Here is a 15,889-nt window from a genome sequence, read left to right as displayed (position 1 = left end):
CACGTGAAAAATAACTAAAGCAAAAAAGGACTGGGGATGTGGCTGAAGTGGTAGAGCCCCTACCTAGCAGGTACAAGGCCCTAAAACCCCAGTACTGTATTGCTAAGAAAAAAAAAGAAAATTTGTGTTTAAATAGTGGTCTTTGTCACCCACTCTCTCCTTCCTCTAACTCAATGTGCACTTTAGTATTTACTGGATTCATACACTTAAGAGACAAGAACTGAGCTTATCGGTTTACGTGACACGGAGTTCTGTCCAGCCCTCCATCATAGACACAGCAGGCTAAATGCTTTACAGAGTAATCGCTCGAGCGGCCTGGAGTGGATCTATAAATCATAGAAAATCCATACCACTGGGTTTATTTGGTGGCACTTTTAAAACAGATCATAGGTTCTGTAGCCATAAAGACAGAACCCCAAGATCCAGCTCGTGCCACCCTCTAGACAGCGTGATTGACTACATGCCTGCAGGACCTCCAATCTCCAGAAGCTCACACGGGATCAAAGTGGGGGGCCTGCTGCAGCTTTGCACATGGAGAGAGCCATGGTTTTAGGTAACTCAGTTAGGGTACCGTCACCATTTTCCAGACTACAGGGATATGTGTTCACCCTACATTTAGCAGTGTTTGCTTCAGTCCAGCAACTGAAGGTGCAACAGAGATTCTGTGTTCCAGTTCTGGAGTCACTGACCCTCTTGGTTCTTTCCAGTTGTTATTTGAGGGCAGGGAACCTGTGAGTCTATGCATGGTGTGGTGTAAAGGGACCTTGGGGGCCTGTGGGCAGGCAGGAGGACAGGAATGGAAATGGGAGTAGCTTTGGCTGTGCTCCCTTCAGATCTGGACACACACAGCCAACAGGAGAAGTGGCTCCTTCATTCAGAAAAGCACGAGGCCCGATGACTGCAGGTCCACTGGGCAGAAGGAATGTCTTCTTTTAGGTCTGATAACTGACTCGCTCACTTGTTGATTCATTTCTCCATTTATTGCAGACATGTTCACGGAGCACACAGGGTGTGGTCCGCATTGGGGAGAGGGGATGAGAGGGGGCTGACAGTGGCATGAGCAGGGTCGAGTGAGGGAGCAGGGCAGTGTCAGCAACTGAGACGAGGCTGGGGAGGAAGAGCTGCAGCACTGTAGAGGACAGTGGGGATGGGGCAGTCCCCAGAGCTCAAGGGGTCTCAAGAACCTCAAATGTGGGGACTGAGGGTCTTACCACAGGAGAAATAAGAAGGCCAGGACGGTCTCCAGCCATTGGAGCAGAGCAGACTTCCCTCTTCTCTCCAAAGCTTCCTGAGGCTGGAGGGCTACAAAGAAGTGGCCAGAGGACAGGGGGAGGATGGAGAGACGAGAGAATCAGGTGGCCTGGACTGGGAGGGGTGGTGAAAGGAAATGCAGAGCTGTGGATGGAGCAGAAATTGGCTGACTCTGTTTAGTCTATTCCTGCAAAGGCACCTGTAACTAATGCAGGACGAGGGCAATCCCAAGCACAATCACTACTAGAGGCCAGACCATCACACCTAGATTGGGCTCTGCAAATTGCAGGCTGCTTGCTTTAGGGTTAAGATTCCTGGAAGCAAGACTTACAGCCCTAATCCACTTATCTACAGTGCGGATGGAAGAATTCAACACCCCCTCCCACAGTATTCCAGATCCCATCAACACTAATCTAGGCACAGCTTTGCATGTGGAATTGGGGTTGTAATCACCAGACATTAATACCAAGAGGTCACCCTGGATAAGTTGATGGGCTCAGAGTGATCACAGGAGCCCTCAGGAAGCAGAGAAAAAGGAAGAGAGGAAGAGAAATGAAGCAGAGGGAGGAAAGGGGGGATCCATTAGAAGTGCAAGGATTGGCTGGCCACCCTAAATGTGCCAACCTTTGAAAGTGGGAATGACCCGGACACAGCCAGCAAATAATAGGGTCCCAGTCCAGCCATTGCAAGGAGCTGAAGTCTGACAACCACCTGAAGGAGCAGGAGGCGATTCTTTTCCAGAACCCCCTGTAAAAAGCACAGCACAGCCGACACCGTGCCTTAAACACTGTGAACTGGCTGTGAGACCCAGGGGAACCAGCTGAGCCCACCTGGACTTCTGGCTGGTGAACAGTGTGTGACGTAAGTGTTTCCTGTTCCCGGCTGCCAAGGCTGTGCTCATTTGTTTGGGCAGCAGGAGAAAGCAATGTGCACATTACTTAAGCCTCCTGTCCATCCTGGCACCAACCCCATCTGGGGTGACAGTGAAGCTCAGAGGGGGTGACAGGTCTAAGGTCGCAGAGGGAACAAAGGACAAGGATGAGCAGCCCCCATCTGCCTTCTCCCACTTTTGTGCAGCCCTGCACCCCTCCACCTAGCTCAGATGATCCTCAGAAGAGGATGCACTCATGTCTGACAGCAACCTGAGAGTCAATCAAATCACAGATGAAGAAAGGTGGGAAGCAGCCATCCAGCATCCTAGTTGAAGGGCACAACCTACAGGACACATGGTGTCCTACAACAGAGCACTGCACCCCACCTGAGAGCAAGGTTGTCTTCTGCCACCAGCCTGCTTGTTTCCAAGGGAGGCCCTCAATGGGACAGAGAGATTTGGGGCATCTTTTAAGGCCCCCTGAATTAGGCACTAAGAGATAATATTGACCTGCTATCAAACACTTTCTAAAACAAAAGGTATAAGAAATAAGATTTATGAAAGGCAGGGGAGCCAAACAGCTAAGAGCCAGAGCCTGTTATGGTAGACCATTCAGGTTCAAATTCAGCTCCCTCACTGTAACCTTGGGCAAGTTATTCTGTCCCTTCAAAGTTCAGTTTTCCGTATCTGTCAAACAGGGTCACCATGGCGCAGTCCACTTCCCACTGACAGGTGCAGGTGAATGGTGAGTGAGTGAGATTGTGGACAGGGCTGGGCCCTCGCCTGGCACCAGCTGGCATGGTCATCGCTGCCCCTGCAGGCGGCTTCTGCACAGTCCTGCACCTGTGGTGACTCCCACATGTACTCGGCACATGTCCACATGACCATAACTCCAAGTTAAAAATCTACAAATAAGAGAGGTCTCTTTCATTTATTATCCCAATGTCTAGCCAAGCATTAAGAAATTGGAGCTAATTTATCATGATTTCTTATACACAGTAAGCAAAGCCATTACAATAAAAACAGAAATGGAAACACGCAGAGAGCCTAGAGCATCCAGGAGCCTCATTATCCGAGTTAGGAGGAATCAGGGCAGTTAAAGGGACCTTATCACACGAGACAGAGAACGTTCCGTTAACACAGCTGTTTTGGACACTCCTAAGTGGAAAAATACGGGCCATCAACTTGTATCAGAAACTTCACCTTGTGAAGAGAACCTATTTTCAGTTTTTACCCTTTGGGTAAGGTGGTCATGTCCTCCCCTCTAAATATTTCCTGACTGCAGGGAGCCCGGAGTGGTAGAGGCAGGAGGCAGAGCTCAACAGAGAGCCTCACAGCTGGGAAAACTCGAACTATGACTTGGAAGATGGTGACCACCAGGGATGCCTGTCAGGTACCCCATGCAAAATCACAGGACTGATATTGGAAAAAGAGTCCATTCCCAGTTCGGCTTGTACAAAAGGTAAAAAAAAAGCCTCTGATGTGCTTTCAGGAGAACACAGAAGCTTCCCCAAAGAGAACTGCCAGCTGCCCCTGGAGACAAGGAGGCCGCCAGCCCAGGGAGCTGCTACCAGGGAAACATGGAGCTTCCAGACACTGAGAACCCTCTGCTAATGGTTCTCCTTGAGGGACAAGCCAAAGGCCCTACATCAGCACAGATGAGCTCCAAGACTGGGTCTCTCCATGGGGTGGGAAAAAGGGGACCCCTGACATCACCATCTCCCTGTAGCCTGGCCACTCACACACTTGGTGAGGCCAGAGTTCACAGACCACCTACTACATACACGGGCACTGGCCACACAGTGTGCACTCAGAAGTAAGCAAATCACTGCTGCCCTGGCCTTGCTCAGTGGAGAGCACAGGTCATTCACAAGGGAGTTCGTGGGCTGAGCAGGGGTTGCGGTCCCTTGACCGCCCTAGGCTCTGTGACTCCTGCCCAACAGGACTCAAAACACAGTTGTACTTCTGGCAGTGACAGCAGCACGGTGTGAAGCACCATCAGTAAAGGAAAAGTGGGGGCAGAGCCAGAGGGAACCAGGCTCCAGCATGAGGGGCTGTGGGTGAAGGCACCCTGGACACACTTTCTGCCTCCAGCAACACATCGCGACCTCATGATGACAGGTGCAAACTCTTGTTTAACAGGGAGCTGGCAAGAGATGGAGGGCAAAGGTTTTGCTGCACATGGACTGAAAGCCAAACCCCAGGAGGAAAACAGATGGTGCAGAAATCTTCCCACCGTAGAGTAGATGCAGCAGCCCTCCCACCAGGGAAGGGGGAACGTCCCAAGACCCAGGTTCTCAGACCCCAAGAAGAGACAGCCAAACAGTGGCCTAAGGAGTGTCTCTTGCACTTGCCTCCTGACCTCTTTCCCGCAACACCAGCTGTGGGGGTTGCAGAGAGTGGCAGGAAGGGCGGCAAGTGGGGTGGCAATGAAATAGAATGGCAGATGGCATTCCTCAACATGGCCACATTAGCTCCAGTGTCACTGCTCTCATCAGGCAACTCTGCACCTCCCCACTGTCAGGTGAGCTTCTGCTGCCCCCACATCATGGTGGGCCAGTTCTCTGACAGAAGTGATGGATTGTGACTTCCAAAGCCAAGGGATGAAGAGCGACAGACCTGGACCCTGTTTCTCTTGGGACACTCTTGGAACTCAGGCTGCCTCCACAGAAGCCATGGTGGAGAATCCAAAGTCTGGCCCTCAGCTTCAGTGAGCATCTGCTGTGATAGGCTGAACCGTAACCCCCAAAATTGCATGATTCTCAGTAACTCAGCATGTGATATTACTTGGAGACAAATAAAGAGGTGATTGTGTGAAATGAGGCCATTGGGTGTGTTCTCTTGTCCAGTCTGACAGGTGTCCATATATGAAGAAGTTATCTGTACATGCAGAAAGAGACACCAGGTACCCAGGAGCACAGATGAAGGCCAGGTGAGGAGACCTCCATGACTTGCTGATAACCTCAATCTTGGTCTTCCAGCCTCAGAACTGCAAGAAGATAAATGTCTATGTGTAAGTCACCTCATCTGGGAATAGTGTGATGGCAGCCTGGCTGATAAGACAGCGGCCATGCAGTTTTCTCATCTTGAAAGGTAATGCCGCTCCATCAAGTAAGATGGACAGTCCTGCTGAACCCTGCCCAGATTACAGAGTGTGCACCTTTGAGCTGTGGAGCTACAATGGTGTACTGCATTACTGACACAGACAGGTTGGACAGTGGTTGTGAGGGGCTCTCTGAGGAGGTGATGCTAAGGTCTGAAAGATGCAAGAAAGGGCCCCAGGTTGGTGGCTCACTGAAGATGGGGCACTGGCACTCCAGCAGCAGCTAGCTTCAGCTAGTTCTGCTGCAGAGACAACCATCCCCCCTTTCTATGGCTCAGAACAGTACAAGTCCTTCCCCGCCCATGCTATGTCTGCAGTCCAGATTCAGGCTGAAGGACAGCTCCTGCCTGGATCAGGACAGTGAGGACTGGTCCACAGACCCACCCTATGGCCCCTGGATCCTCTGTAGAGCAGGGCATGGTCCTCCCCTGCACCTTGCATGGCTGGCTCCAGGCGGTGACCAAGCCAAGCTTTAGGGGTGCGGGTGTGTGCATTCTTCCCACACAGAGGACACTTCTCAACCAAATGTGATTCCCCTAATGTACAAAAACAAAACCTCGGGACAACCAGAAAGTACAGAAAGAAGCTTCGTGGCTAAGCTGAGGCCATTCTGTAAGGAGAGTCTGGTTTTGCAGTGCTGAGTTGCACATGCCAGGAATGGAACCCACACTTTTTTCTGTATTTAGAGCCCTAAGGGTGTCATCTGACCCCAACTGCACACACACAGAGGGTCTGGCAAATCACAACACAGGCAGAACTGTGGGGCCAGATCCTAAGGGGACAGAGCCAGGAGGACGTGAGTTGGCAACAGAGGTAGGCCTGGAGAAGCTGAAGTTCCAACCCCTCCCAATCCCCTCCCAGAGCTGCAGGGTTGGCTCCTGGCCTGGAAAACCCCACCATGTCCATCACCTTGGCCTTAGGCTTGACCGTGACAATTACTGACTTTCTAGTTGTTGGACCCCCAGAAGCAGTGTCCTCATGTTATTCACTCACTCCGCTGCTCCTGAGGAGCACATGGTCAATGCTGGACTGGCTCTGCGTGGTAGAGGAGGGTGGGGGGTAGGGCTCAGGAAATCCACCAGGGAGTGAAGACACATCTTTGAAAAGTAAAACCAGTAAGCGCTTACAGGAAACAATCACCCGGAAATGGGGGGAGGGGCTGCACAGAGGGTCACTCCACAGCGGGACAGATGGATACCATGTGTGCAGAGCAGGAGCCAGCCAGGTGGGGCAGGAAGCCTGGCTGGCAGGGAGGGTCAGGCTAGAAGAAAGGTATCTCACACACACATGCACACCTTGCTTGCCCACTCACACATGTGTGCACATTGCCTGTGCAAGCTTTCACACACATTTTCCCAACATTAAGTGAAAGAGGTAAGTACAATTGAGATATGTCACATCTGTGTAGGAACAAGACAACGAAATGCACTGAAAACTGTTGAACACTACAGGGTAGGGGCAAAGGGTGAGGAAGAGTAACGGAGGGGGTTAGTCTGATTATAGTATAGTATATCTATTTACAGGCAAAATACCAAGGCAAAACCCCAGTGAACGATGAACAGACACTTAAGCAATGATAACAGGGATGTAGACAGGTCAATTTAAGGGAAGGGCAAATGGAGAGGGTAAAGGAGGTGAATATGGTTGATGTACTTTCTAGACATACATGAACACGGAACATTGAAACCTGTCGAAGTCATTTTAAGGAGGCGGGAAGAGAATGCTGGAGGGATAAACCAAATCTGGGTACAACATATGTTTATACGGAAATGTCAAAACAAAACTCTGTATTACCGTCACATACTAATAGAAACATTAAACGAAAAAAGAGAATCTACATTAAAACTCCGTTTTCTGGTTTCTCTCAAGTGTCTCTCGCCACAGGACAGCATCCACCCCACTGCCCTCGTCCTCATCACACGTGGGGGCACTCTACCCGTACCAGCACCATGCGCACACTGGCTTCCAGGGCTGAAACTGGTGAAGTATGAGAAGTCACATACTCTAAACTCAAGGTGGGTAAGACGTTTTACAGAATACACAAAAAACAAGGACAGAAAGAAAACCTATACTAATCAAAACTAAAAAGTGCTACTCTGCCAAAGACAGTCTAAACAAGAGTTAAAAGACAAGCTACAGAGAGAGAAATGTCCGAATGGCGGGAAGACTTGAATCCAGAACATGTAAATAGCTCTTACAAAGCAGTTAGGAAGACTAGCAACCCCTTAGGAAAATAGGGCTGGATACAAAGGCAACACACAGAAAGAAGAATCAAATGGCCAATTAAGAAAAGCTCTCTCAAGCACGCAAGGGAATGCAAATTACACCAATGAAACTCCACTTTTCTTCTGTAGGGCTGGCACAATTTCAGAATCTGAACGTAGCAAGTGCTGGCGGGGAGAAAGAGTACCACAGGCGCTGCTGTTGGGAGAACAGGGTCCCTGTGCGAGACAGCCTGGCAAGAGCACATTCACTTTAATGTGCTCTTGTGCCCAGGAGCTGTACTTGGGATGTACGTGTTGTGCAGAAAGACCCTTGTCTACACAGAGGCTCCTGCATGCTGCATACAGCAGACTTGGACAATGACCTCTGGTGTTGGCATGAGAACTGCCAGAGATCTGTGGAATATTCTAAAGCAATTACACGGAATCTATCAGCCCAGCCATATCTCCAAGACACTCTGCTGAGTAAAACAATCCGTTTCAGAACAAGATGTGCTGTTCGGTGCCATTTCTTCACTTTACTTACAGCAAGCCACATCGCACCTCTTCCACAGAGACCTACCTGCTCAGGGCAAGACTGAGACTCCCCAGGGTGGACAGCACTGACCCCAATGACAGCTGCTACCACGAAGCAGCAATGGGTGGAAGGAGTCTTACTTGTGACATGTTTATCTCTCACTTGGAGAAGGTATTCAGGACACACACTAGCGTGATAGTGTGTATATGCGTCTCCCCCCCGCAAAAAAAAAGAATCCTGTCACCTGTAGTGAAGACTACATTATCCATTCATCCAGCAAATATTTACCAAGTTCCACTCATAGCAGACAGGTTCTAAAGACTGAGGATCACTCTTTCCCCCAACACAAAAATGGAACAATCAATAATCAACTTTAGTCAACAACCAAGTTCAGACAACAATCCTTAAAACAATGAGAAACAGGTGTGGGGATGCACGGGCTACACGGTTAAGAAAATGTGGGGTGTGGAGAAGGTGAAGGATCAACAGGGTGTGAGGGTCCCTGGGTGGGGGGAAAACACCTGGCTGTCCCAGGTGTGTCTGAGCCCCTAGGCAGGAAACCAGGAGGGGCAGGAAGACCTTGAGCTGAGTCACACCACTCCAGGCCATCTACTGCTGCCTGCACCACTGCTGTCTACCGCTAAACACACCTGCCCCAGAAGAACTCCACAGCAGGCACTGCGGTCAGGAGAGCATAGGTGTGAGGTTCTGCCACTGCTGGGGGGGAGCTGGAAAGCTGCTGAAGGGGGTTGCCTGGAGCCCATCTCTACCAAGAGTCTAGGACCTGGCTATTGAGGGGGACACAGGCTCCATCCCTGGCCCTGGGAAGGCCTGTGAGCTGGACTTCAGCCCTCCCCATTCCCTGGCTATAGCTACTGATCCAGGCAACCCAATGTGACAGGCAAGGAGATGCTAGCAGGAGCTACAGATGGCCAGGCTCAGGACTTTCGGCTTCCCAAACTGACAAATAACCCCTTCGCTTCAGCTGTCTCCTCCTTTTCAGTCATTTGCCGCCAAAAAAACCTGGCTGGGTCCAGCTGGTCGTCATTAAGATTTCAAAAGAATTGGGCAACTCCAGACCCTACATGGGTCCTCAGAGTTACTGCCTTCAGGAAGTCTTGCCCAACTCAGATACAAGGCATTAGATTTCAAACTGCTTTTCGCAGCCCCCAAAGCCAGTTTTTAATGAGTCTCGGCTGGGACAAGTCCTGATAACATCAATCATGCCTTTCCCTTCAAAAAAATTAAAAAACCCATTTGGTACAGAAATAGCCCAGGACAAGTCAGCACTTCCTAATCAGACTTGGAAGTCTGGAAGAATGAGTAGCTAATTTGGTCCTGAATCAAGCAGCTCTGGCCACAGAAATAGCACAGTTCCCCTTTAAGGCTGGGAATTAGGGCTCCCCCAAAGTCAGGTCCAGGAAGTAGCCACACAAAGCAAGGGAACTGAGCCTAGGTAGCCCCTGGACACAGCCACCAGGTTCCAGAAGGAAAGAGGCCAAGCAGGCCTTCTCCAGGTCTGCCACCAGTGTGCCCTGAGAGTGGTGGCACACTGCCTGGCTCTCCCCTGAGTCCCTGGTACCTTGCTCCAACGCACAACCTGGTATTTGGACAAGGGTCCCTTCTTTCTCAACACTGAAATGTGACAGATATTGAGGCCCAGAAACTATTGCATGCTCTGCCTTGTCCTCCCCCACAAGTGACCTCCTTTAAGGGTCTGTCCCACATTAACAAATCGCAGAGCTGAGCCTGGAGCACTGTCCCCAGCCTCAGACTCAGGTAGGCCACCACCGCTTGCCACAGTCTATCCATGCTACCACCCCACCTTGGACATGCTTTCGCCCTTACCTCTCCCCGCCACCTGTCCCCCACAGCCTCCCTCCTTCCCACCAGACCTCAGACCACTCCACAAATGGTGCAGCATCACCAGTGCTCAGACCAAACCCACATGGTGCCCTGACTTAGGGCAGCCAGGCCCTGTCAGCCCAGGCACAGAGATGGCCCAGAACAGCCTCCTTCCCCTCCCGGAAGTCATTCAGCAGCAGAGTCCCCCCAAGAGCCAGTGCCATGTGGCAGCTGGAGTGAGCTTGCTCTCTGTGGCCTATAGCCTATCAATGGCCTCAGCGTGCAGAGGTAAAATCTCAGTGGTTCATCACAGAGCCCAAGGCCACCAGGGAAGACCCAAATTTAATGCCCCCAACTTCCCTCACTCAAATCTGTAGCCTCAAGGACCCTCCTTGGTTCTCCAATCCCACCAAGCTAACTCCCCCCACCCCAGGGCCTCTACTCTTCCTCTGGCTGGGATGCTCTCTACCCCCAACTTCCTATAGCTTCCTCCTTCCACCATTCGGGTCTGAAGCCAAATGTCCCCTCTTCAAAGACCTTTCCTACATCAACTGAAGCAGCTACCTTCCTCAGTCACTCCCTCTCAGCCTCCTCTTCTGGCCAACACCTTCCTGCACTGAAATGACATTTGTGTGCTTCATTCCCTTCCATACTTACTCTCCTTCACCATCCCCCCCCCCCATTAGAAAAAGAGCTCCTGTGGGCAGGGAGCTGCCCCGTCGTCCTCTGTATGGTCCCAGAGTCTGGAGCCAGGGCTCCAGGATTGAGAATCCTTTGCTGACCCACTGACTCCATACTCAGCTGTCTCCTTGGCAAAAGTGGGTCAACAGTGGCTGAGCCCTGCCATCGTCAAAGCCCAAACAGAGGCCACAGAACTATTTTAAAAGTGTGACGGCTAAAAGGTACACATGGAACAGGTGAGGTGTTGCATAAGCCAGGCAGGTAGATCACACACTGAAGCTCGAACACACTGCAGAGCTGCCCCCAAAACCAACTCAAACACGCTTCCCTGTGCGTGCACTCAGTGCCTGGGCGCTGCTAAATTGGGGGGAGGAGGGCATAGAAGCAGGAAGCTGCACTCCAGAGCACCCACTCTGCAGGTGGGAGGGTCACCCCAAAGGGGCTTTGTCCCTAACTGCACCCCACCTTAGGGTCTGATGCTCAGTGGCACTCCATATCTAGGAGGGATGAAGTCCACATCCAAAAGGCCACTGTCCTCTCTGGAGGGGCTCAAGACAGCCATGCAGATCAGAAGAGTCCAAAGCCTGGGCCACAGCAAAGCCAGTTTCTGCCTCACTCAGCAACGCACCAGGCTTTTGAAAGACTCCTGCTGACCTCAACATCCCAGCATCCCCCCCTTTCTCCCTGTGGCTCAGGGTTTCCCAACCTCTGTGCTAAATGATACACTACATGAGTATCTTTTGGGGCTGCGGGAGGAGTAGGGAGGCCATCCTGGGTATCACTCACAGCTGGTACCTATTAGATGCCAAGGGCCCCCCTCACCAGGAGTGACAACCAAACATGGAGGAGACAGAATCGCCCCTGTAGCCAGTCTCTGGTCAGAGCCCCTCATGAGCCTAAACCAGAGTTTCCCTGAGCACTTGATCGGAAACCACCTGGGGCTCAGATTAAAAATACAGATTACAGCAGATTCTAACTGCAGGCCTGGAGAGAGACCCCCAGGAGATGCTTGCAGAGGACCCGTCAGGCAGGAGCAATGGCCTGACCTCCTCCCCCAACTCCTGGTGTACTTGTGCCAGAGGGCCACTGAGTACAGGCATCACTCTAACTTCCTGCCCATCTCCAGTGCCTCTTCCCTTGTCCAAGTGGGACTCTCACCATTTTACTTTCCGGGGGCCCCTCCCTGAGAGCCCATCACTGTAACTGCAACTGGACCCGCTCCAGAGACGGGTGTCTGCCTGGCAAGGATCAACGGATTGTCCCCACAAGGGTGGAGGTCCTCTATCCTACCCAAAGAAGCGAACATGTGTGAAACTCTCACTGGGGGTGGGTAGGGGCGCAGTTCTCGGCCACGTGATCTCAGCTACTGCCCCCCCAAGACGCAAGTACTGGATCGCCCCCATTTTACAGACGCGGAAACCAAGGCACAACAAGGTCACGTTCCTGCCGGGTGCACAGGGCTGTGTGGCCAGCAGGCGGGGATTCCAAACCTGGGACTGCCCGACCCCAACGCCAGCTCTCCTGCTCACTGTCCTTGTTTAGGGACAGATTGGCGCGACTTTGCTGCAGGCGAAAGCCGGAGACAGGAGGCGCCCACCTCTGTGTGTGGGGACGCAGCGGGCATCCTGGCCACCCGCAGCGGCGAAGGGCAGGGGCGCGGGCTCCAAGAGGGATCGCTCCGACCCCGCGTCCGCCCAGGACCCCGAGCCCCCTCCCCGCGATGCGCGCTTACCTTGCGCTGGGCCTCGGGCGGCGCCGGCGTCTCGGGCCCCGAAGGCGCGCAGCAGCGAGCGCAGAGACGCGGGCCATCGGCCACGGCCCCCGCCTCGGCCGCGCATCCCGCCGCAGGGCAGCCCGGCGCGGCTCGGGGCTGCGTCCGCCCCGCCGCCTGAGCGCGGCGCAGACCGGGGCCCGGGAGGTGCTGGAGGGGCGGGACCGGAGCCGGAGGCGGCGCCGCCGCGCGAGTCCGGCCCCTTTGACGGGCGGGAGCGCGAGGGGCGCTGCCGTGACCTTGACCTCCCAGGACGGTTCCCGGAGCTGCAGCCTGGCCGGGGCGGGAATCGGCCTTAGGGAACTCAACGCTGCGCCCGGGGCCTGCCAGGGACGCCCTAGAATCATTAAAGGGGCAGCCAGCCGGTCAGGAGGTGTAGCGTCCAGTTAATCTTAACAAGACTGCAGGGTGAGAGCCCCTATGGGACCCTGTGGGACCCTGGGACCTTTCTGAGTCTGAGTTCTTGTGTAAAATGGGCTTGGGAAGGTGAAAGGAGACGCCGAGAGGACTAGAGCTAACAAGCGCCCGTGCTTCCCAGTGTTGGGGAATTCTTGTTGCCTTCAGTGTAACTGCTGTGTGATCAGGACCTATTGCTGCTCTCCTAACAATCCCCATATATTCACCTTTTGTTCTAAAATAAAATAGCCATGTAGCCTACAGAGCACTGTGTGAGAACACCCAGGTAACCACCAGCCGGCTCCAGAGCTAGATGGTGCCAGACCCACTCCAGTCCCTCCAAGTGTCACAACCCCAAGCCCTCTCTCCTGCCCACAGACTCCAGGGTTTGAATCTTCTGAGGTTCCAGCACTCTCTGCTGGGCTGAGAAAGGCGAGGGGCCCTCATCGGCACCATGAATCCAGGTCATCCCCAGAGGCCAAGGCAGCCCTTGCCCGGAGCCACTGGTGTCACAGACACAGGTCCCTAGCGCTTTCAAAGTGCAGCCCCAAGGTGTTCCGTTCCATCTCCAGCCATGCCAGGAGCAGAAGCATGCTGTTATCGAAGTCTGCAGGTGCGGAAACCAGACTGCAAAGGAGAAGGACGATCCATGCCACACACCTAACTGCAGTGCTGGGAGTGGATGCAGCCCGGTCCCCAGTCCACCTGCACCCTTCCTGGAAGCCTGGCTGCTTCTGGCCCAGACCTGTCACTCATCTTCAGAACTTTTGCCAATAACAAGAATAAGCAACTGACGCTAGGTGGCGCTGCGATTATGATGCCCATAGTACCGATGAGGAAATGCAAGCTCTGAGAGGGGCAGGGACTTTCTCCTGCCATGGCTCCATCCCATCCTCCTACTTCCTCCGTTTTCACTCCATCATCTCTGGTAGGCAGACACTATTACCATCCTTTACTTTTTAAAGGAGGACACCAAGGCTCAGAGACGTGAAGTAACTTTCCCTAGGAAGCCTGGAAGAGACAGGATTTCAAACCAAGCAGATTTCACGGTGCTTTTGCACAGCCCTTGCTTTCTGTTCCGCACATTGGTATGCTCTAGGGAACTCCTACTCGTGCTCCAGGACCCTCAGCCTCCATGCTGCTGTTTCCCACACTTGGATTTCCCCTTCCCTAAACCCCAGCACACACAGAGCAATCATTTGCCCACCCACCTGCCCCACTCCCTGCTAGCTTGCTGTTTTAGGGGTCAGCGTTGGCACTGGGAGCCTGGTCATCAGAGGCATCTTTTGCAGCCCTGCCCACTCTACTGGTCACAACATTTCCCTCTTCCCCTGGGAAACCCCCTTCCCATCCTGGTGGAACCAAGACCCCTCCCCAGCTACAGAGATGGGGTTCACACCCAGTCTGATCCATCAGCATAGTCCATCCACCTGACCTCTGACTGGCTCCAGAGAACTGCTCACCGAGGCACACATTTGGGACTTTGCTGAACTGATAGAGGAACCCTTCTATCCACTAACCTGAGAGGGGCAGTCCACACTTCCAGGAGCCTTCAAATGCCTGGGGATGAGAAAACATGGAGTTGGGACAAGCCTAGGGAGGGAGGCATTCTGGGGCTGCTGGCATTCTCTGTTGGGGTAACTGGTTCCAGCAATGCCTAAAGGCAGACCTTTGGAAGGCTGGAATTTTTGGTCCCACCCTCCCTGCCATTTTCTTTTCCCCTCAGCCTTGGTGGGGAAGGTCATCACAAATCCAAGAATGCTAGAATCTCTCTCTCTCTCTCTCTCTCTCTCTCTCTCTCTCTCTCTCTCTCTCTCTCTCTCTCCCTTCATTGCCACTCATCTATTTGCACATTGAGAAAAGGCTGTAGCCTGAGGCCACCAGCATACACTAGTCTCCAGGTGGCCATGGTCTGGTCAGGTCCCTGGACCCTTTGGTCTCTGAGCAGGTTCCCTCAGAACAGAATGTGAGGGGGATGACACATGGTGATCATGTTTACCTTACCGAGCCCTTCCCACAAGCCAGACCCTGCCCTGAACACTGTACTCCCTCGATACCAGGAAATGGCCACGACAATCAGGAAGATTGTATCAGTTAGCCCCTTTACAAATGAGGAAACAGAAGCTCCCAGAGGTCACCCCAGGCCCTGGAATGTGAACAAGGAAAGTTCAGACCCTCGGATCTGACTCTGGGGCCTGTGTCCCAAACACAGAGCCATGTTACTGCAAGGCAGTTCTAGAAAGATGAGAGACTGGACAGACCCAGCCCCTGTAAGGACACCCCCCTCCCAGGTGCTCCCTAGGCCCAGTAGGACCCCTGAGGGCCAGCCCTGTATGTAACCCTCTCCCTACAAGGGCCCTCAGTGGTGTGGACTTAGACCAGAGCAATGCAGACAGGTGGGCAGCAGAACCCACAGAGCATGTGCTAGGGTGGAGTGGACAGCCAACCCACAGCCTGGCAGGCCAGAGCAGCAGGATGCCCTGAATGACCACGGATGGTGTCAGGCCAGGCCAGGGGACCTCAGGAGCCCCTGCCGAAGGCCCACTCATAGCTGAAGGGCTGAGGTCTGGGACATAGGGGAGGACACATGGGGCAAGGGCTGCTGATGGTCCTTGCCAGCCTAGCCATCAGCCCCACATTGAGGCCCACTAACACCAGGGACCACTTCAATCTAGCTGGACCAGAAAAAGCAGGTACAGGCTCGGGTCCTTGGAGAGGCCAAGAGAAGGGGCTCATACTAGACACAGCTAGGCCCAAGATTCCTTCTCCTCCCTGCAGCTCCAGCAAGAGCTCAGCCTGGTCTCTGGGACCCTTCAGATGCCAGCTCCCTGACCCACAGAACCAACACTTGTCACCAAGGCTGGCTTGCCCTGGTGAACTCGTACTCATGCTCCAGAACCCTGCCTAAGTATTGCCTCTTTTCTGCTGCCTCTCCTTCAGTCTCCCTGCATTTGGTTTTCCCTTCAGGAAAGAAGACAGATGGAAGTGTCAGCACACCTGAACCTCAAGCATCAGACTCAGACTCGGGGAGAGAGGCTTTCCCAGACCTGGGGCGGGGGAGGGTGTGAGGAGGACAAGACAGTGCGCACCAGTACACTGCGCTCCAGGCCAGCTCCTCCCGCCAGCCACATCTCGGGGTGGCTTTGCACAGGCGCCTGCTCAGGAGTCCCCCACTTGGATTCCTGGCCCACCATCGCCATCTTGATTAATTTTTAATAAGAGCACTGCATTT

The 15,889-nt window shown here is 53.2% G+C and overlaps 1 protein-coding gene across 1 annotated transcript in view; it reads right to left on the bottom strand.

Annotated features, from left to right (window-relative positions):
• The window catches only part of Phactr3 (phosphatase and actin regulator 3), a 204,801-nt gene extending 192,460 nt beyond the window's left edge, over positions 1-12,341 (bottom strand). Inside the window, exon 1 of the mRNA XM_074075043.1 lies at positions 12,223-12,341. Coding sequence (XP_073931144.1) covers positions 12,223-12,328 — 106 coding nt within the window. The 5' untranslated portion in view covers positions 12,329-12,341. The remainder of the gene's footprint in view (positions 1-12,222) is intronic.
• Between the last annotated feature and the right edge of the window lie 3,548 nt (positions 12,342-15,889).

This window comes from Castor canadensis, chromosome 5 (genome assembly GCF_047511655.1).
Source record: "Castor canadensis chromosome 5, mCasCan1.hap1v2, whole genome shotgun sequence".
NCBI lineage: Eukaryota > Metazoa > Chordata > Mammalia > Rodentia > Castoridae > Castor > Castor canadensis.
The sequence above is the reverse complement of the archived record's forward strand: the minus strand, read 5'-3'. Positions and strand labels throughout refer to the sequence as shown.